Genomic DNA, 23,891 nt, shown 5'->3' on the forward strand with positions numbered 1-23,891 from the left:
AGTGAAGATCTTCACTGCTGCCTCTGAGGACCACATACTTACCCGTCGCTACTCGTCCACGTGGCCGGTCCCGCGCTGCTCCTCGGTCCCGCCGCTGGATCTGGTAAGGCTGCCGGTCCCCTCGTGTTCTCCCCCCCTATGCTGCAGGTCCCCGCAAGCCCCCGCAGCCATCGTCCCCCGTTCTGCCTGACTTCCAGGGGCGGGCAGTGCGGGTGATCTGAACTTTCACCCCAGATCACTGTGATTAGTCCACAGGGACCAATCACAGTGATCGCTGACCAGGACCATCAATGGATGGTCCTGGGGGTGAAGCAGAAGTTGTCCCCTGCTGGAAACAGCGGGACTTCTGCCAGTTAACCCGTGCGATGCTGCGCATCGCCGGGTTAACTGAATGTCATTTATAAACGCCGGGATGCGCGAACGCACTGCACAACCCGGCGTTTATATATGACATTCTGCGGGAAGGGGTTAAAGTGACTGCTTTTGGCATGCTTATGTACATCAAATTTATAAAATATTGCGCATTGTTTAATACATTTGTTGCAATCTGAGTCATCTTTACGTTAAATTTTATAATTTTATATTTGTTGGTGTAGTACATCCTCATTGTATGCCTTGCCTGTGGCAATAAAGCAGCAAGATAAAAGTAGAACTTCGGGTGCCGTGTCTTGATTTCCTTTGAGGCATATAAAATTTTATAATACATGTTAAATATACAGGGTTTTTTTTCTGACTTTTTGGCAAACTGCCACTGCAATTTTTGAGCCCAAGTAAGAAGTGTATTCAGTAGGAAGGAGAAGAATAAGTCCTTCCATTATATTTCCCATTCCTTTTAAATACACTTCTGGCTTTGGCTTAAAAACTGCAATGGCAGACACCAGAAAAAAAATTGTGTGGAAACCGAGCCTTTATAGGGGAAATTGAAAATTAAAAGTTCAATTGTAGGGTATGCTCATGGTCCTTCAAAGCAGAGAAGCACACTTTACATGGTTTTCGCTTTAGGCTAATGAAGGCTGCTCCCCTCTTTATTATCTTACATTTTGTTAAAGTGCATATAAAAATGGGTTGTCAAGAGCAAACAAGCCCAATTGCTAGTGCTAGTACACAGTATACACAACAAAACCAGAATACAATCCTCAGTTGTGATTACTTTTAGTTTTTAATACCTGGATGTCTCTATAGGACAAGAGCAAATTTATAATGATGTCAGGGGACAAAACTTCAATGTTGTCTACACGATGTCGTATCCTTGTCAACTCGGCAGCTAGCTCTTTTCCAGTGTATTGGTTGCGTGCACGCCTAATGTCATTTAGAATGGCTTCTCTGAAGTATTGGCTACATTAACAAAGAGAAAAACAAACACAAACCAAAATAACTGTTTGAATCTCATACCATTTTATTTACCATTGAATTGCACTACATTTAAGTCACTGTCACTTCACACTTAAAATTTACATAATTAATTCCTATAGTTAAAGTGCCAGGGACTTCTATTGGGCTCTGTTCATCCCCAAAACAGCTGCTTTGCAACTTGCATAATAGCATGTGCTGCAGCATTAAAAAAAATGGATGAAAAATAAAACGTTTAGAAAAATGCTAAAAAAGCAACACTGCATATTTTCCAGACACAATGGCAGCCCTGTGTGTCTGCTCATAGGAGAATATGAAGCATATTTCCTGCTGTGCAGAGGATTTAGGTTAGTGTAAAATATGCTGAGGATATGCTACATGTACCCTTACCATAACAAGGTTATCCAGGAATAATTTTATTCCAAAAACTGCACTACACCTGTCTTCACGTTGTGTGTTGTATTAAAACTTGGCTCAAGTCAATTTAATGGAACTAAAACACAAGCTGACTGCAGGTGTGGTGCTTTTTTTTTTTTTTTTTTTTTTTTTTGAAGAAATAAGCTCTGTTTTTCTAATCCTGGATAACCTCTTTAAACTTTACAACAATGTTCAGTAATGGTGCATTTACAAAACCTATTAGATTAAATTCACACCAGATCTGTAGCACACTGTTGCATACAAAATGACCATGGACTTTAAGGCTCCTGTCAAACAGTGGAGTTTTATTTTTTGAACACTGCAACTGCAGTTTGAGCCAAAGACAGAAGTGGATCCAACACAAAGAAGTATAACTCCTTTCATTATACAGTATTTCCTATTTCTTTTGAATTCACTTCAGGTTTTTTGTCTCTGATAATGCGGTGGCCACTTTGTGTGAAAGCAGCCTTAGGCTGGGATCACACAAGTATTGTATTCCAGATGTAGAGATCCCATAAAATGTTGGCAAATCAGTATGTAATATAAAATATGTGCCAAATTTTATGCAGAATAATTTCAGACCAAGGCTGGGTTTCCAGCACTAAGGAATCCAAAAAACATAACAGCTTTCTTCCGAACACAGCACCACACCTGTCTACAGATTGTTTGTGATATTAGAACACAGCTCAATTCACTTAAATGAAACTGATCTGCAATACCACGATCAAGGTACTCTCTGTGGTAGAAAGAAGCTATGTTTTTGGCAATTTGCTGACCACACATTGAAAAAAAAAAATCCTTTGGGCATACATTTGGCTGGAATTCTTCAGGATTTCCCAGCCTCAACTCAGCAAAAAGTTGTTTAATAACTCTAAATGTTGTATATGGTGTATATATACAGCTACATAGGCACACTGCTGAACAGGTCTATTTATATATTTAGATCAGACGTGCCGAACATAAATTAACAAGGTGTGAATTTAGCCTTCTAAAAAAAAAAAATAATAATAAAAAAATAAAAAAAAAATAATCTATATATTGAATATGGATGAAGATGAAAAAGATTTTGGAAAGTGTTCGGGACAATGACTGGCTAAAGCAGAAGCTTTAACTTAAAAACCGGCTTAAAGGGGTACTCCGGTGAAAACCTTTTTTCTTTTAATTCAACTGGTGGCAGAAAGTTAAACATATTTGTAAATTACTTCTATTAAAAAATCTTAATCCTTCCAGTACTTATTAGCTGCTGAATGCTACAGAGGAAATTCCTTTCTTTTTGGAACACTGATGACATCACGAGCACAGTGCTCTCTGCTGACATCTCTGTCCATTTTAGCAACCATGCATAGCAGATGCATAGCAGATGTATGCTAAGGGCAGCATGGTGGCTCAGTGGTTAGCACTGCTTCCTTGCAGTGCTGGGGACTTGGGTTCAAATCCCACTAAGGACAGCAATAAATATTATTATTATAATAACGTCAGCAGAGAGAACTGTGCTCGTGATGTCATCAGAGAGCATTCCAAAAAGAAAAGAATTTCCTCTGTAGTATTCAGCAGCTAATAAGTACAGGAAGGATTAAGATTTTTTTAATAGAAGTAATTTACAAATATGTTTAACTTTCTGCCACCAGTTGATTTAAAAGAAAAAAAGGTTTTCACCGGAGTACCCCTTTAAGGTTATAAATTCTGCACATGCAAGAGCAAAATGGGCAAACCCCACAGAATTTGGTGGACGGGCCAAATGTCTTATCTGTATAGGGACGTGCAGAGTTTTGAAGAAAAGAATGATTTGACATGTTACATTTCAACACCCAGTCCTTTTGTTCTAAAAGGAGAAAGTTGCCACCAGACATTTTGACACCTTAAACCCTTAACGACGCAGGACGTTAATGTACGTCCTGGTGCGTTGGTACTTAACGCACCAGGACGTACATTTACATCCTGTAGATGACCGCGTTATCAGCAGCCAGGGACCCGCCGGGAAAGGCGCACATGAACCATCGCGGGGATCCAATCATCCATAACGGCGGACGGAGGTCCCCTCACCTGCCTCCGCTGCCTTCCTTGGGTCTTCTGCTCTGGTCTGCGGTCGAAAAATTGCAATCATGGGTAACATTTTAATCATACTGACCCACATAATAAAGAAAACATGTAATTTTTACCGTAAATTGTACAGAGTGAAAACAAAACCTTCCAAAATTTGCTAAATTTCGGTTTTCTTCAAAAATTTCCCCACACAAATACAGATAACTGCATCTGCAGCATTGCAGTCACTAAAATGGATGATCGGATCGCCGCAGCGACCGATCATCTAGCATGGCAGACGGAGGTCCCCTCACCTGCCTCCGCTGCCTTCCCGGCGACTTCTGCTCTGATCTGCCTTCCCGCAGACCAGAGCAGAAGATGACCGGTAACACTGATCAGTGCTATGTCCTTTACATAGCACTGAACAGTATTAGCAATCGAATGATTGTAATAAATAGTCCCCTATGGGTACTATTAAAGTGTAAAAATAAAAGTTAAAAAAAGTGAAAAAACCCCTCCCCCAATAAAAACTTAAAATTGTCCCATTTTCCCTATTTCACCCCCAAAAAGTGTTAAAAAAACATTTGATATACATATTTGGTATCACCACGTGCGTAAATATCTGAACTATTAAAATAAAATGTTAATGATACCGCACGGTGAACGGCATGAAGGTAAAAATAAAAAAGTCCAGAATAGCTGTTTTTTTTATAACATTTTATTCCAAATTTTTTTTTTATAAAAAATGGATTAAAAGTTTTATAAAAGCAAATATGGTATCAATAAAAAGTACAGATCACGGCGCAAAAAATTAGCCCTCATATCGCCATTTGTACGGAAAAATGAAAAAAAGTTATAGGTCTTCAAAATAGGGGGATTTTAAACGTACTAATTTGGTTAAAAAGTTTGCAATTTGTTTTTAAGCGCAACAGTAATAGAAAAGTATGTTATCATGGGTATCATTTTAATCGTATTGACCCAAAGAATAAAGAACACGTCATTTTTACCATAAATTGTACGGCGTGAAAACGAAATCTTCCAAAATTAGCAAAATTGCGGTTTTCTTTTTAATTCCCCCACACAAAGTATTTTTTGGGTTGCGCCATACATTTTATGGTAAAGTGAGTGATGGCATTACAACGGACAACTGGTCGTGCAAAAAAAAAAAAGCCCTCATACTAGTCTGTGGATGAAAATGTAAAAGTTATGATTTTTTTAAGTCGAGGAGGAAAAAACGAAAACGTAAAAATAAAAATTGTCCTTAAAGGGGTAGTCCTTAAAGGGGTAGGGGATAAGTTTGAGATCGCGGAGGGTCCGACCGCTGGGGCCCCCTGCAATCTCTCTGTACAGGGGCCAGGCTCTCCGGCCAGATAGCGGGTGTCGACCCCCGCATGAAGCGGCGGCCGACACGCCCCCTCAATACATCTCAATGGCAGAGCCGGAGATTGCCGGCCGGCCGCGTGTCGGCCGCCGCTTCGTGCGGAGGTCGACATGCCCCCTTCCAACGGGCTGTCGGGGCTCCATACAGAAGATCGCAGGGGGCCCCAGCGGTCGGACCCCCCGCGATCTGCAACTTATCCACCACTGGGTCACCACTGGACTACTCCTTTAAGGCCCAAATGGGCTGAGTCCTTAAGGGGTTAAAAGAACACCTGCAGTTTTTGAAGCCACTAAATGGTCTTTTCACATTTTCATTTGGTAGATATTCTTTAATGCCTAGTTTAAAGGGGTACTTTTTTTTTTTTTAAATCAACTGGTGCCAGAAAGTTAAAACAGATTTGTAAATTACTTCTATTAATAAATCCTTCCAGTACTTAGCTGCTGAATACTACAGAGGAAATTATTTTCTTTTTGGAACACAGTACTCTCTGCTGACATAACCACAGTGCTCTCTGCTGACATCTCTGTCCATTTTAGTAACTGTCCAGAGCAGCATATGTTTGCTATGGGGATTTTCTCCTACTCTGGACAGTTCTTAACCTCTTAAGGACGTAGGGCGTACCTGTACGCCCTACGCCCGGTCCAGGTGTTTAAAACGGGGTCACTCCATGACCCCGCATCACATCGGGTCGGTCCCGGCTGCTGTTCATAGCCGGGACCCTGGGCTAACAGCGTGCGGCATCGATCGTTGTGCCACGCGCTATTAACCCTTCAGACGCGGCGATCTGAAAGTGAAAGTAAACGCTTCCGGCAGCTCAGTCGGGCTGATCGGGACATCGCGATAAAATCGTGATGTCCCGATCAGCTAGGACACAAGCGGAGGTCCCCTTACCTGTCTCCGCGGCATCCGATCGGGGTTTGATTGCTCCAAGCCCGAGCTACAGGCTTGAGCAATCGAGCCCCTATCTCGCTGATCCATGCAAAGCTATGGCTTTGCAGGGATCAGCATAAGAGATCAGTGTGTGCAGTGCTATAGCTCCCTACGGGAGCTATAGCTCTGCAAAAAAAAAAAAGTGAAAAAAAGAAAAAAAAGTAAACAAAGGTCATTTAACCCCTTCCCTAATAAAAGTTTTTCCCATAAAAAAAAAAAAAAACTAGATAAAAACAAACATATGTGGTATCACCGTGTGTGGAAATGTCCGATCTATAAAAATATATCATTAATTAAATCACACGGTCAATGGCGTACGCGCAAAAAAATTCCAAATTCCAAAATAGCATATTTTTGGTCACTTTTTATATCATGAAAAAAATGATTAAAAAGAGATCAAAGAGTCAGATCAATACAAAAATGGTACCGATAAAAACTTCAGAACACGGCGCAAAAAATTAGTCCTCATACCGACCCATACGCGGAAAAATAAAAAAAGTTATAGGGGTTAGAAGATGAGAATTTTTAACATATCAATTTTCATGCATGTAGTTATCATTTTTTTCCAAAGTACGACAATATCCAACCTATATAAGTAGGGTATCATTTTGACCGTATGGCCCTACAGAATAAAGATAAGGTGTTATTTTGCCAAAAAATGCACTGCGCAGAAACAGAAGCCCCCAAATTTACAAAATGGTGGGGGGGGGTGTTTTCTTCAATTTTGTCGCACAATGAATTTTTTTTCCGTTTCAACGTGGATTTTTGGGTAAAATGACTAATGTCACTGCAAAGTAGAATTGGTGGCGCAAAAAATAAGCCATCATATGGAATTTTATGCGCAAAATTGAAAGAGTTATGATTCTTAGAAAGTGATGAGGAAAAAATGAAAATGCAAAAACTGAAAAACCCTGCGCCCTTAAGGGGTTAAAATGGACAGATGTGTCAGCAGAGCGCACTGTGCTCGTTAATCAGCAGAGAGCTCTGTGTTCCAAAAAGAAAATAATTTTCTCTGTAGTATTCAGCAGCTAAGAAGTACTGGAAGGATTAAGATTTTTTTTATAGAAGTAATTTACAAATCTGTTTAACTTTCTGGCACCAGTTGATTTAAAAACAAAAAAAGAAAGTTTTCCACCGGAGTACCCCTTTACGCTAAGTTTCCACTTGAATTTTTTTCTGGCAGTTTTTGGAATACTGCCACTGCAGTTTTGAGCCAAAGTCAGAAGTGGATCCATAAGAGGGGAGGAGAAGTATAAGTCCTTCCTTTATATGTCCTATTCATTTTGAATACACTTCTCGCTTTGGCTCAAAAACTTCACTGGCAGTTTTCCAAAAACTGCCAGAAAAAGACCAAGTGGAAACTTAGCCTTAAGACGGTAGAGAAACAATTGAATCAAAGGCCAGAGTGAGGCAAAACTCCCATATTTGGCTTTACTGAATCATTGCTGGCCAAGTCCAGGACTTTATAAGTAATAGAATAAGCCTGGAGATTTTCTTTTTTTTTAAATCTCCTAACAGGTACAACTTTAACCTCAATTAGGTTATTCTGTCAAACTGAAGTAAAGACCTTACCATGAGCTGGCCTGTGCCATCTTTAACACCTTTATAAAGCGATCCACCAAGGGCAAACAAATAGGTCCAAGGAGCAATTCAAAGTTAGGCTGCATTAACTCAGTCAGTCCTTTCATGACGCTTGATTCACAGCAAAACACTTTATTATGGGGTGTGATCATGTAAGGAACAAATGTGTAGTTAGCCGTGCACATCTGCAATAAAAATTCATGGAACAAAAAATAGAAAGATGTTAGAATTTTTTTTACAACTGTCTAAATGGGTACAAAAAAAGTAAAACTTCATTATTACTTTTAATACACAACACTACAACTATAACCCTAATCCTCTAAATGTATAACCAGGTGTTACTGTGGCCTATTCAGTTGTTTGCCACTGACTGCCATCATAAAAACATTCAGCGCAAGTCGATTGAAGATAATAAGGTTACAAAATATGTTGATTTAAATGGGCACTATCATTAAAACTAAGTTTTGCTATTGCACTCCTTATGGTAAATAAAAAATCTTTCTAATGTACTTTGTTTAAAAAAAAAAAAAATGTTTTCTATGCTTTATATTTGTTTAAAAAAGCTGCCACTAGGTGTCTCCCTACTTGTTCAGAGCACAATTTCCCCCCTATCTCTTGCACAGACTTTGGACTCCTACTGGCCTGGCAGAAGTCCAAAATCAGGAAATGTAGTCTGGAGTGCTGAGGGTGTGTGCAGCCTTAGCCAATCATGGCTCATCTCACACTGAACTGCTCTAGGCTGCGTGTAGCAGAGTAAGCGAGGAAGTTCTCCCCTGTATGGCTTCAGGTGATGTCACCCCTGATGGGGAATGCCACTTCCCAGTCTGTGAATCTTACTGAGACGGAGTAGAAAATACAGAACCATATCAAGGTAGAAAACTAAAAAATAATAAAAATAAAGGCAGGGGGTCGATTATCATGATGGCGGCAGTGAACTGGGAGGATTATAACATTTAACAAGATCATGAGAGGTGCTCTAAGTACAATAATGACACGGTATGCAATAAACGCCAAAGACTCTGCTATGTTGTAAATGTTTGTCTATGCAGAAGAGCTCTAGGCTAAAAACAAAAAACACATCAGTGCCTTTGGCTCCAGCGACTAAACACAGGACCACATTATATATTTGTTTGCATACCTATCATCTTTTCTTAAAGGGGTATTCCAGGAATTTTTTTTATTTGCCTATGCTACAGGGGCTGTAAAGTTAGTGTAGTCCATAATATAGTGTCTGTACCTGTGTGTGACGGTTTTCTCCCAATTCTTATGTTATTTTCACCCCAATATTTATTTTTAAAAGCATACAAAATGCCTGTTCCTAGGTTGCAATGCGGCCGAGACCTGACTCACTAGTCAGCTGATGACAGGGAGCCTGTCTGCTTCAATGGGTGGAGGGATTGCTTGGTGGGAGAGAGATCAATCTGCAACTAATGCAACAGCTGTAGGCACCCTGATTGAAAACCACAGGACTTTTGAATGGATGCAGTTCATTTATGTTTCAATGGGTTGGGTGGCTGATGTGTGGAAGGGAGGAAAATGGAATTATGGGATTTGTAGGCAAAGAAGAAAACAAACAGCAAATACAAAGTTCACAAATAGCTAGCCCCAATGTTATGGTAATCTCACAACATAGCCATTTAGCCCCAAGACAAACACAGATCCTTCCTAAGCATGTCCATCACTGTCTGGGAGGTACATACTAAAATCACCTTATGATGGATAACCCTTTAATCCTTCGTGATCTGACTAGAAATGTCTTAATAGTTAGTAGCTTGTTTTGGCTCTATTCTCTGTTCCTGTGGTTTCAATAGTACCATTACTGTGTTCAATGTAAAACAATATGCAGTGCTCCCTATAGTGTTTTGCTCAGCCAATCAGGGACAGCCTAGTTTAAGATCCTCTAAAAATAGGGCAGTGCAAAGTCTAGAGGTCAGTTGTTTGGTCCACAGTCTATTGTAAGGGCACTACTACATGAGACGATTATCATCTGAACAGCCGATGGGGTCATTTACATGTACTGAAAAATCATTGGCTGTCAGATGCACATCTCTTCTAAAAGGGAATGTGCAACAGTCACGCCCCCTCCCATAGACTTGTATTAAGGGGGCGGGATGTGATGTCCTGAGGGGCAAAGCCATTACATCACAAACCTCCGGTCCATGTATCCTGTATAGTCATCAGCTGATGACTTGGGGGGCTGCAGGAGAGATCGCGGGGGTCCCCAGCAGTGGGACCCCTGCGATCAGACATCTTATCCCCTATGCTTGGATAGGGGATAAAATGTCTAGGGGTGGAGTAACGTGTGCCAAGTTTCATGTTAGTATCTTTAGCCGTTTGGATGTGATGCTGGAACATACACACATACATACATACACACACACATTGAGTTTTTATATATATATATATATATATATATATATATATATATATATATATATATATATATATATATATATATATATATATATATATATATATACACACGCACAAACACACAAGAAAAAAGAAAGATAGCCAGCACAACAGCCTAATACACGGGTGCACACTGCCATGGCATATATAGAGTATACAAAAAAAAGAGGATTGCAGCAGCACACATTGGTCAAATAAATTGAGGCTCTTAGCGCACTTTTTGATCAAATATATATTACTAGCTGAGTACCCGGCATTGCCCGGTTTTTCCTTCCTAATCCTTGTTGGGGGAGGAAAATAAACAAAGGAGGAAGCTTTTGCCTTCATATCCCGTCCTCGTAATATGTGTACCAGGTATTGAAATATCTCCAGCCGTACGGAAGTTATGTGGGAACATACATTACCCATTTATTTGCATGGGACTTTAAACAAAATCCCCGACCCTAACAAATGGGGGTAGTTAAGGGTTAATATAAATATTTTAAGTGGAGATAGGTAACATGTGACCAAGTATTATCGAAATATCTCCAGCAGTTTGGAAGTTATGCAGTAACATATTTCCCATAGACTTGTATGGGACTTTAAACATAAACCCCGCCCCTGGCAAATGGGGGTGAGTAAGGGTTAAATTACCAATCCTATGTTTGTTGTTGACATATAAGTAACATGTGTGCCAAGTTTCATGTTAATATCTTTAGCCGTTTGGACGTGATGCTGGAACATACACATATACACACATACACACACATATTGAGTTTTATATATATAGATAAATAAAAGGGGCTGTCCAGCAGGATTAATAATTTCAAAACAAAAAATAATGCCTAACAAATCGCAATTGCTGGGGCGGGTCATCGCTGAAGCCAGTGACTGGCTAAGCAAGCATTTCCAGTAATTTTATGTGTAGAGGTCATTGTGCAGGAAGGGGGAAGAGGGGGTCTGTGACCATCACCTATTGTGAATTGTGTTATCTATATTAAAAGGTGTTACCTTCTTCTAGTCCTGCCTGTGATAATAATGATACAACTTAATAAAAAAAAGAAATAAAAAAAAAAACTCTACAGAACAGAATGCAGAATGTGTGTCAACATATTATTAGGCTTAGTTGCCAGACTGAAAGAAGGTAACAAGGTGGAAAAAATAAATAAATAAATCTGTGTTTAACATATAACTTTATTTAAACAATGGCTGACCTTTTGATGGCCCATTCCCTTTAAAAAATCACTGTCATTTAATAATACTTTTTATAGTACATTTTATTAACATACTTTTAATAAAGAAAAAATTATATGGCTGTAAAACTGTTTTAAAAGAACAGCCACTAGGGGTCTCACTCTCGACAATTGTGGTTGGGCAGTCAGATTGCAAAGTCAGAACAGAACAGAAAAAAAAAGTTAGATTTGACTGGAAGGGGGCAGGGTTATCACACTGGTTTGCTCAATGAACTCAGCAGTGGCAGCTGAACCATGTGAGAGGGAGACCGGAGAAAGACATCTGCAGCAATAAGAGAAGACCGCAATTTCCAGGCATACTGGCCATCAATGCAAGTTACTACATACAATGCATTTTTTTAATGTACACTTATAGGCTTCTTTATGGACACAAAATACACAAATTTCTTGTGGACTTACAAGCTTTACTGTGGACGTGGCAAGCCCCAGTGCAGGCCACGTGACAAGGCAGAGGGGAGAGAAAAGAGCAAGTTCATCAGGCTCCTAAAGGAATACCCTCAGCCAAAAAAGGAATGCTCACAGCCACCAGAAAAACTGCAGAGACAGTGAGCACCCCTAAAAAATAAGATATTTTACATATAAATTTTAATGTACATAATCATTTTAGGGCTAATTACAGCTTGATCCTTTTGGGGGCACCTCTAATATCAGGATACATTTCTTACCCACATATCAGTGTCTGCATTGTACATCCCAACAAACACATTGTTATACTTTGTAGTGACGTGGTGGGCTTTCTATTGTATTCATGCTTTCTCAAGAAATACAATTTATAAGTTTATATAAAAAAGTTGAGAAAGTGACTTGCTAGCTGATAATTCTTTTGTGATCTCGCAATAAAAACTTTAGAAGCCAATAGTCATACATGAGAATACTCACATTGTTCTTTTGACAAATGATTTCCTAAATAGAAGAAAAAGAATATAATTAAAACAAGAATTATTACATTGAAAGATGAACAGCAAATAGTTGCAATAAGGAAAAGACAATGGACCCTTTAATAATGTAAGTGATTACTTTACAACCAAAATTACAACTTAAGGGCACGTTCACACATTTGCAGATTTGAAGCGCAGGATTTTCTGCTGCAGATTTCAATGTAAACTAAATGACTGAGCACAGCTTCTAATCTGCAGTTACAAATCCTGAGCATCAAATCTGTGCAGGATCCTATATGTGTGAACTAGGGATCGACCGATTATCGGTATGGCCGATATTATCGGCCGATAATCACGATTTTGGGCATTATCGGTATCGGCAATTATCTTGCCGATAAGCCGATAATGCCCCGCCCCCCCGCACCGCCCCCACCGCACCCCGACCGCCACCCCCTCGACCCGCCGCACCGCACCCCCGACCCACCGCACCGCACCCCCGACCCACGTCGCACCCCCCACCGTGATGCTAGGCGGTATACCGGTATGGATTTTTTCCCATACCGCTATACCGGTCGGGCCCCTCCCCCACCCTCCGAGTCAATAAAAAAAATTAAACTTACCCGTAATGGGTAAGTGTCCGGGGGTTCCTGTAGTGTCCGGGGGCGTTCCGGGTGGAGGGTGGTCCGGTCCGGGCTGTCCTTTTCCGGCGGTCTTCTTCTCCACTGCGGGCAGGCTCTGGCCTAGTACGCTGCATAGACGCCGCTACGCTGTGACGTCAGGTGCGTCGCTGCGCACGGGCATCACTGCGTACTGTCTATGCAGCGTACTAGGCCAGAGCCTGCCCGGAGTGGAGAAGATGACTGCCGGAGGAGAAGGACAGCCCGGACCGGACCACCCTCAACCCGGAACGCCCCGGGACACTACAGGAACGATGGATGGATGGCCCGGACCACCCTGACAGGTAGGGGAGAGAAGCGGGTGGTGGCGGCGGCGGCGGCCTATGGCCCCGCAAAAGCCACTGCAGATCATTGATTTAAAGCGCCCGCTTTAAATCAATGACCTGCAGCGGTGTCGCAGGGGGTTAAATAGCCGATAACTTATACCGGAATATCGGTATAAGTTATCGGCTATCGGCCCTAACCTGCACCGATTATCAGTATCGGCCCTAAAAAACAGATATCGGTCGATCCCTAGTGTGAATGTACATTAAAAACAGCGATTGGAAGAGAGAGAGAGGGGCAAAGTTAAAGGGGTACTCCAGTGGAATATTTTTTTTTTTTTTTAATCAACTGGTGCCAGAAAGTTAAACCGATTTGTAAATTACTTCTATTAAAAAAATCGCAATCCTTCCAGTACTTTTTAGGGGCTGTATACTACAGAGGAAATGTTTATCTTTTTGGATTTCTCTTATGTCACAACCACCGAGTTCTCTGCTGACCTCTGCTGTCCAATTTAGGAACTGTCCAGAGCAGCAGATGTTTGCTATGGGAATTTTTGTCCTGCTCTGGACAGTTCCTAAAATGGACAGAAGATGTCAGCAGAGAGCACCGTGGTCGTGACATAAGAGAAATCCAAAAAGATAAACATTTCCTCTGTAGTATACGGCCCCTAAAAAGTACTGGAAGGATTACGATTTTTTAATAGAAGTAATTTACAAATCGGTTTAACTTTCTGGCACTAGTTGATTTAAAAAAAAAAAAAAAAAGTTTTCCACGGGAGTACCTCTTTAATAAAAGGGGTTATTTTATAAAATAGAACCTGTCATCTGAACAAAAAAACTTTGCTTAAGTCAATAGTACAGGCGAATACAGGAAACTTTGTAACATATCAGACAAAAATGCTTCTTTCACTTACTATCCTATTGCCTGGTAGTTTTTTTTTTTGTTTTTTTATACTTACTCCTATGCCATTGTGTTGGATATTAAAAACAAACCTTTACCCACCTCCAGGACGATGTCCTGCTCCAGTGCCCTGATGCGTTAGTCTTTCTGAGTTGCAGTGTGACATGTCAGGGCCAGAAAGTGCCCAATTTGTCATACTGCAACACAGAGAACCGCTGGCCAGGGCGGGAAATTGATGCGGCTAGCTATTTCTAGCTGTGGCAAATGGAATAAAAGATGGAGACTTTGCCATCTGGATAGCAGAGCGTGACAACTTGCTAGATAATTGTGACAAAAATTGACAACCAATACAACTGCACTTCCTGTTGTCACTTTAGCAAATATGGCCTCTGCAGCCAAAGAGAAAATCTAAGTTTGTAAAGCTTAGTTACAAAACTTCAGCTAACTTGATGGTAAATGTAATGTATATACCATATTTATCGGCGTATTACACCCACTGGCGTATAACACGCACCCCCATTTTAACAGGGAAATTTAAGTAAAAAAAATAAAATGTAAAAGAAATGACTTGGACTAAATGCCACATCATCCCCCCAACTTCGTTTTCTTCTGCACCTCAGTTTGGTCCCGTCCCCTCCAGTGCCACATGATTCCTTCCCTTTTATCAGTCCCTGTGCCACATTTACCCCTCTCATCGCCACCCCCCATGTCTCATCAAAAAAATTAAAAGCAGAGCGGGGAGGAGACGCCGCTGGTCACTGATTTAAAGTGGCCGCGCCCGTGCTGCTAATACTTAACAAGCAGCCACTGCTGCGGCCGCTTTAATTCAGTGACCAGAAGATTTATCGCCATATAACACGCAGGCAGGCTTTTTGCCTTAAATTTAAGTTTTAAAAGTGCATGTTATATGCCGATAAATACAGTATATATTTTTTTTAAAGAGATTTCCTAGTAAAAGATAAACAAGTCCAATCGTCTTACCTTCACAAAACAAACAATGATAATTTACTAGCCCTGCGTCACATTTATTTTGCTTTTCCTTACCTTAAGGGACTGTAGAGTTTCAGAATTTGTGTCACAATATAGGATGATATTATTGGCCATGCTAAAGCTTTCTCGAACGCCAAGGTGATAAAACAGAGAAGGCTGGCGAAAAGCATCTGTCATTTCTACCACCGCAATGTCTGCAATACACAGGAAAGGCAATTGTTTATACACTACATGAACAGTGTTGTAGTGAATATCAGTAACAAAAGGAGTGTCCTATTCTTTTCATTTCAGAAAGTGGTTTGTAGAATAGATTCATTTTTAATCAAAAAAAAAAAACCACCCTTCCACTACTGTCTTTAAAAAAAAAGAAAAAAAAAGGTATTTCTTACTGGTGAACATGCAAACATGCACAGGGCTTCTACATTTTTCATGTCATAATAAAGCAACATCATTGAGTAAACTAAGAAAGAAAAATGAAGCAATACTGCTAGTCTTGAGTGTCTAAGGAATTAAGTCACATGAAAAGCATTACCAAGGAAATACAAACACTAGACAGCCAGAGGAGTCAGCCAGAGGAGTAATCCCAAATCCTGGGGGGGATCATGTATTTATGGGAATACATGAGACTTGTCATTCTAATACCGCAATGCTAAAGAGAAACAAGATCTCACAAACAGTACAAACATGAAAAGGAGAACATACAAAGTTGGTTTTCCCAGGCTTATTAGTATTATTTCCATAATGGGAAGAAGGACAGAGTTAGAGACAGAACACAGTGGAACACAAAGGTCCACTGGCTATACATGTATATAGTTTATTTTTATGAAATATAATGTATTAATTATTCACACTATATCCACTGATGAGTGAAAGAAATATGTACCCACACAGCTCAAAAAAACTCTTATTATCTTGTAAGTATTAGTGGAAAATGTCAATATGGGTTCATAGCAGTATTTGCAATCCATATAAAAATATTTAAAACCGTAAAGAAAAACTATGATGTGCAACAATGCATTTTATATTCCAGAAGTATTCTCCCATAGAAACAATGCCTCACATCTAAAATGGATGCTGTACTTGTGCTGCTTCTTGGGGATAACAGTAGTATGACCCCCACTGATCAGACATACAGTATGTGAGACCTCTCAAAAAGATCACCCCCTTATCCACATCAGATTTCATGTGACATTTTCAGTCCACTATATATTATGCATAGCGGCCACATTCTTTGAGAAGATCGCACTGTAAGAAGACCGCATTTCAATAGAATTTTGTGTGGTCTTCTCAAGGAGGTTTCATTTTATATGATATATTGCAGCAGTACATCACATATATTGTCTCTGATGGGAAATGTTGGTTAATTCTAGGGCCGCACGATCTATCGCAATCCCAATCAAATCACAATATCTAGGGACTGCGATATGATGATGCAGCCCTTTGCAAAAATGTACGATTAAAAAAGTGGGTCGTACAATGAAGGGGCCAGCCAGACCATAGGGGAGCAGACAAGGAAGCCGAGCCGGGCTCCGGCAGTAAGTTCATTCCCTGTAGCGAGTGATGTCCGGCATTATCTCTTTAGACGCGGTGATCAAAGCTGTTCGTGGCGTCTAAAATGCCAAATAAAAAAAGGTTAAATCACCCCTCTATTTCCCCATTTTTATATAAAATAATGTTGCAAAAATAAACGTATTTGGAATTGTCCGAACTATTAAAATAACATTAACGAAACCGCGTGGTCACTGGCGTACACGGACTACAGTATATGAGGAGGGCACGCAGACTACAGTATATCAGGAGGGTACGCAGACTAGAGTATATCAGGAGAGCACGCAGACTACAGTATATCAGGAGGATACGCAGACTAGAGTATATCAGGAGAGCACGCGGACTACAGTATATCAGGAGAGCACGCAGACTACAGTATATCAGGAGAGCACGCAGACTACAGTATATCAGGAGAGCATGCACACTACAGTATATCAGGAGGGTACGCAGACTACAGTATATCAGGAGGGTACGCAGACTACAGTATATCAGGAGGGTACGCAGACTACAGTATATCAGGAGGGTACGCAGACTACAGTATATCAGGAGGGTACGCAGACTACAGTATATCAGGAGAGCACGCAGACTACAGTATATCAGGAGAGCACGCAGACTACAGTATATCAGGAGAGCACGCAGACTACAGTATATCAGGAGAGCACGCAGACTACAGTATATCAGGAGAGCACGCAGACTACAGTATATCAGGAGAGCACGCACACTACAGTATATGAGGAGGGCACGCAGACTACAGTATATCAGGAGAGCACGCAGACTACAGTATATCAGGAGAGCACGCAGACTACAGTATATCAGGAGAGCATGCAGACTACAGTATATCAGGATAGCATGCAGACTACAGTATATCAGGATAGCATGCAGACTACAGTATATGAGGAGAGCACGCAGACTACAGTATATCAGGAGAGCATGCAGACTATAGTATATCAGGAGAGCACGCAGACTACAGTATATCAGGAGGATACGCAGACTAGAGTATATCAGGAGAGCATGCGGACTACAGTATATCAGGAGAGCACGCACACTACAGTATATCAGGAGAGCACGCAGACTACAGTATATCAGGAGAGCACGCAGACTACAGTATATCAGGAGAGCACGCAGACTACAGTATATCAGGAGAGCACGCAGACTACAGTATATCAGGAGAGCACGCAGACTACAGTATATCAGGAGGGTACGCAGACTACAGTATATCAGGAGGGTACGCAGACTACAGTATATCAGGAGGGTACGCAGACTACAGTATATCAGGAGGATACGCAGACTAGAGTATATCAGGAGGATACGCAGACTAGAGTATATCAGGAGAGCACGCAGACTACAGTATATCAGGAGGGCACGCAGACTAGAGTATATCAGGAGAGCACGCAGACTACAGTATATCAGGAGGATACGCAGACTACAGTATATCAGGAGAGCATGCGGACTACAGTATATCAGGAGAGCACGCAGACTACAGTATATCAGGAGAGCATGCACACTACAGTATATGAGGAGGGTACGCAGACTACAGTATATCAGGAGAGCATGCGGACTACAGTATATCAGGAGAGCACGCAGACTACAGTATATCAGGAGAGCACGCAGACTACAGAATATCAGGAGAGCACGAAGACTACAGTATATCAGGAGAGCACGCAGACTATAGTATATCAGGAGGGTACGCAGACTAGAGTATATCAGGAGAGCACGCAGACTACAGTATATCAGGAGGATACGCAGACTACAGTATATCAGGAGAGCACGCAGACTACAGTATATCAGGAGGATACGCAGACTAGAGTATATCAGGAGAGCACGCGGACTACAGTATATCAGGAGAGCACGCGGACTACAGTATATCAGGAGAGCATGCGGACACTACAGTATATCAGGAGAGCATGCGGACACTACAGTATATCAGGAGAGCACGCAGACTACAGTATATCAGGAGAGCACGCAGACTACAGTATATCAGGAGAGCACGCACACTACAGTATATCAGGAGAGCACGCAGACTACAGTATATCAGGAGAGCACGCAGACTACAGTATATCAGGAGAGCACGCAGACTACAGTATATCAGGAGAGCATGCGGACTACAGTATATCAGGAGAGCACGCAGACTACAGTATATCAGGAGAGCATGCAGACTACAGTATATCAGGAGAGCATGCAGACTACAGTATATAAGGAGAGCATGCAGACAACAGTATATCAGGAGAGCATGCAGACTACAGTATATCAGGCCAGGCACATGAAATGTGGAGGAGGAATTAAGTTCATTTCTCCCAATTTCATATCCAATCCCCTCCATTTTATGTTCAGTCAATGAACATGAAATTTGGGGGGTTGGCTATATGAAACAGAGGGATTGGACATTAAATAGCGGGATTTTCACCATAATTGTTTATTACATCGCAATCTCAGATCGATGTCGCAATATTTAGCTCCGCAATCGCACATTTTTTTCCCCAAATCATGCAGCCCTAGTTAATTCCTGTTATAATAAAAACTTTAGCAATTTTATTTAAAAAAAATTCAACACTTTTCACTATTTGCAAGACATCTGCTTACTGTCCGTGAATAAAAATATCTACATCAAGGGACAGGACCCTCCTTAGGACCCAGTCTAGGCAATATGTTAAGGCAGTAATAAGGTGACTAAAATAACCAAATTTTTTAATAAAAGCTGTCATTTTCCTCTGAAAAACAGAATTAACGTTATAAAGAAATAACATCTAAAGAAACAAAGCTGCATTCAGAAAAAGCTGAACTGTGACATTCAGAATCAAAGAACAGTATGATTATGAATAGGACTTCCTGCCAAGCCAGAAATGATATAAGAAAAAACGTCTTGTTAGCAAATTTTACAGCCAGCACAGACAGAACAAAACACTATTTTAGCTTGCTATTTTACCATTCTTCCTGGTTATGTTAGATTATGGGTGATCTATTTAAATGGGCACTGTCAGATACAAAAACTTTTGATATGTTGTAAAGCATGCATAACAAATAGGTTTTGCAATTGCTTTCATTAGAAGATTTTCAGTATTTCATACTGAAAGATCCAGTCAAACAACTGCCCCCCCTGCCTGCTTGGAAGCATACTAGTCCTGCTGTGTCCATGCATAATCACCTAAGTCATGGACACACTTCCTTGATTGACAGCTGTGAGCGCAGGGCTCACAGCTGGAGGAAAAATCCTCCCACTGTCAGCTTGTGTCCCGCTACTGTCAGTGAGGACAAGCTGGGAGTTGTAGTTTTGCTAATGCTAGGGGAGATGTGAGCAGAGGCGGAGACAAGCACAGTGAGGCCACGCCCCCTCCCTTAAAAGTGTAATAAAAAAATAAAAAATAAAGGTGCTACACAAAAATTTAATGTACATGGTCAGGATTAGGTACTGATTGATATATTAAAAAATATATATTTTTTGTTGGCTCTGATGGGTACGTTTTCAATGCCAAAGAACAATAGGGTCCACTTTAAAAAACAATGGCAAAAAAAAACTGGCAACTTCGGATACTTGGCAAGAGCACAGTGATCATGATTGATATATACAGTCATGGCCATAAATGTTGGCACCCCTTATATTTTTCTAGAAAATGAAGTATTTCTCACAGAAAAGGATTGCAGTAACACATGTTTTAAAAAGAAAACGTCTTGTGGACAGAGGAGACCCAGATAGAGCTTTTTGGTAAAGCACATCATTCTACTCCTTAAAGGGTAGCTCCCACCATCCTATTTTTTTTTTTTTTGCTAGCCCGTTTACCGCCCCCCCCCCCCCCCCGCTACGGCACTAGCCCGTTCACTCCTCCCCCCCCCCCAACCCCCCGCCCCGCATACCCCGTTCCCTCATTACACTTGCAGTTACTGAAGAGTCCGGCAGCGGGCGTGCAGGGACAGCGGCGGCAACGAGGCGGCGGCGATGTGCGGGAGGGGGGGCCTCCCAGCCAGTGGCCGGGGAGCCAATGCACTCGCTCCCACCTGTCTGATTGACAGGCAGGGAGCGAGTGCAGCCTAACTGAAAAAGGACTGATTGCCACTCCAAAATCAGTCCTTTTTCAGTGGCCGGTTTTTAAATGTAAATTAAACCTTTTTAATGAAAAAAATAAAATAATAAAAGTATATTAGAGATATGTTGTAGTACATAAGTACTACAACATATCAAAAAATAAAGTTGGTGACAGTGCCCATTTAACGAAAACGGAATGTGGCCTACAAAGAAAAGAACACAGTACCTATAGTGAAATATGTTGGAGGTTCAATGATGTTTTGGGGTTGTTTTACTGCCTCTGGCACTGGGTGCCTTGAATGTGAGCAAGTCATCATGAAATCTGAGGATTACCAATGGATTTTGGGTCGCACTGTACAGCCCAGTGTCAGAAAGATGGGTTTGCGTCCGAGATGTTGGATCTTCCAGCAGGACAATGGGGGAGATTTATCAAAACCTGTGCAGAGGAAAACTTGCCCAGTTGCCCATAGCAACCAGATTGCTTCTTTCATTTTTAGGAAGGCCTGTGAAAAAACAAACAAGCAATCTGCACAGGTTTTGCTGAATCTCCCACAATGACCCCAAACATACATCAAAAAGCACCCAGAAATGGATGGCAACAAAGCGCTGGAGAGTTCTGAAGTGGCAGCAATGAGTCCAGATATAAATCCCATTGGACACCTGTGGAGAGATCTTAAAATTACTGTTGGGAAAAGGCGCCCTTCCAATAAGAGAAACCTGGAGCAGTTTGTAAAGGAAGAGTGGTCCAACATTCTGGCTGAGAGGTGTAAGAAGCTTATTGATGGTTATAGGAAGCAACTGATTTCAGTTATTTTTTCCAAAGGGTGTGCAACCAAATATTACGTTAAGGGTGCCAATAATACACACAAAGGGAATAAACATGTGTATAGCAAAACGTGTTACTGCAATCCTTTTCTGTCAGAAATACTTCATTTTCTAGAAAAATTTCAGGCGTGCCAACATTTACAAACATGACTGTATGTATCTTATAGATACACACCTATGTCCTGTATAATATCCGATCACTGAAGTAGTGCTCGCTTCATGAACATCAGGTCCTGGCTGCTATCAGCACCAAGGGACCCACTGGTAATGGCGAACATCAGCGATTGTGCTGATGTCCGCCATTAACCCTTCAGATGCCTTGATCAATACAGATCACGACATCAGCAGCAATGAGACACTTGTAATGGCTGATCTGCACGCCCTCGTCTGTGCTACTTAATCACTGCTTTTCCGATACAGATGGCATCAATGCATCTGGGGTAGATTTATCACATGTCCTGCACCATGTGATAAATTTAAGACAGGTACACAGTTTCCATTACATGAAATAATTGAGTAAAGAGACATTCACCTACCCCCCTTTTCATAAATACCCTTCATAATCCTTAAACTGAGAGACTTATTTAGTATCCTGACAGATCACTACATGTGTAGACAAAAACGTCAGCACTGCTCCATTGATTGAACGACCGACAATGAACCTGAATGACCGGAAGAGGTGGTGTACAACCGGGTGCAAACCTCTGCTCTGACTGATAATCCATTTTCATCAGAACACCACCAAGCCACATGTTGCTCATACTATTGTGAGCAGCCTGAGTGGCCTAAACATCACTAAAGGTTGCGGGCAGCAGCAGATCCTAGTTATTTTCATGCCAAAGTGCATTATGCATGACAAAACCCATCATCAGACAACCACTGATACACTTTTAATACCAAGGGGTGTATCAAGGTTGTGTATTTCTGCACGTGATGCTCATACTCTATATATTAGTGTATATTAGTAAGGGGCAGATGGAACCGAGTATGACACAGGATAATATTTCATAGAATGTATTTGTAGTCTGTTACAATAGAGACACATAGGTCTACAAAGAGATATAGACAGATGAAAGGGAATTTGTTAATACCATTTGTAATTCCACTTTCAATCTTCATTTTAAATGGAAAAAAATTGGCTATGAAGGTTTTTCAAATCCTTTAACTGTTTCACTGCCAGGGAAATACATAGTATGATATGACAAATGATCAGAATAAAATCCCTAGGTGCACAATATTTGGCTTAGTATAAATTTGGGAGCAAGAGGTAAAGTTTTTTTTTTCTGAGACGGAAGCTGCAAGTGACAGCAGGATGAAAGATCACCACATGATAGGATATATTCATGCAGGGCAGATTAGTTGTAGAAATGTGGTCAAGAAAGAAGACAGGATCCGGCACTGCCACAATGTATTCAGCACTAATTTTCCCTGCAAATGTGATAGCCAGTGCATGGAATAAGAGTGTATGCTGCTGGTGGTGCTACACGCATAGAAGAAGCAAATGAACAATGCAAACTCATGAAGAGGAGTGCGGAGCAACTCACCCGGTAGGTAGATAGCAGCAGGATGTACAGTGGTCCCTCAACATATGATATTAATTGGTTCCAGGAGAACCATCATATGTTGAAACCATCATATGTCGAGTACATATGTCTATGTAAAAATGGTAATTGGTTCTGGGGCCTCGGAACCATTGTATGTTGAATACATATCTCTATGGGAAACTGCTAATTGGTTCTGGGATGACCATTGTATCTGGAGTGTATGGGGAGTGTTTAACAAACCAGGGTGCCTCCAGCTGTTGCACAACTACAACTCCCAGCATGCATGTACAGCCATTGACTGTCTGGGCATGCTGGGAGTTATAGTTTTGCAACAGCTGGAGGCACACTGATAGGGAAACATTGATGTATGGGGTGTATAGTGTGTATATGTATTGTATGTGATGTGTGACTTCGCATACAGTACTGTACAGTTCTTTAAATACCTTCAGGGGAGACAGAATGTCCTCCATTACCATCCTGCCGACTACAGCTCTATAGGAAAGGAAGGGGAGGGCTATTGGCTATGGCTGCACTGGGGGGGGGGGGGGGGGGGCTTACACGGAGCTCACAGTGGAAGCCTGTATGAGTTAGCAGGACAGCATGTGAGTAACAGGAGGCAGAACGGGGCACACGGGGAGCATTAAACAACTATCTGTCATTTGCTGAAGTTGTCAGCGATGTCAGATAGCTGTTTGTACGATGGCCCCGACACACAGCAGCATCATATGTCGAGGCTGCCTTCAACATACGATGGGCTCTGAGAGGCCATCATATGTTGAAATGATCATATGTCGGGGCCATCATAAGTCGGGGGGTCACTGTATTACTTCACATCCATTCGGTGAGAAAGCAGGGAGGCGGCAGATGGAAATGGGGGAATCAGGTGTCGGGCCACAGCCGTATCACACCTTTAGGTGCTTCG

General features: G+C 41.4%; 1 protein-coding gene across 6 annotated transcripts in view; it reads right to left on the bottom strand.

Moving 5' to 3' along the window:
* MAP3K5 (mitogen-activated protein kinase kinase kinase 5) overlaps positions 1-23,891 on the bottom strand; it is a 329,350-nt gene that overhangs the window by 132,464 nt on the left and 172,995 nt on the right. For 5 of the 6 annotated variants that reach the window (XM_056566626.1, XM_056566625.1, XM_056566627.1 and 2 more), the window contains 4 exons: positions 15,089-15,228; positions 12,205-12,228; positions 7,673-7,866; positions 1,167-1,335 (listed from right to left, as the gene is read on the bottom strand). In XM_056566626.1, the coding sequence (XP_056422601.1) occupies positions 1,167-1,335; positions 7,673-7,866; positions 12,205-12,228; positions 15,089-15,211 (510 nt within the window). In that variant the 5' untranslated portion in view covers positions 15,212-15,228. Of the gene's footprint in view, positions 1-1,166; positions 1,336-7,672; positions 7,867-12,204; positions 12,229-15,088; positions 15,229-21,961; positions 22,002-23,891 lie in introns of those variants that run through there. The other variant, XM_056566624.1, reaches the window with a different exon arrangement.

The sequence above is a fragment of the Hyla sarda genome, chromosome 3 (genome assembly GCF_029499605.1).
Source record: "Hyla sarda isolate aHylSar1 chromosome 3, aHylSar1.hap1, whole genome shotgun sequence".
Taxonomy (NCBI): Eukaryota; Metazoa; Chordata; class Amphibia; order Anura; family Hylidae; genus Hyla; species Hyla sarda.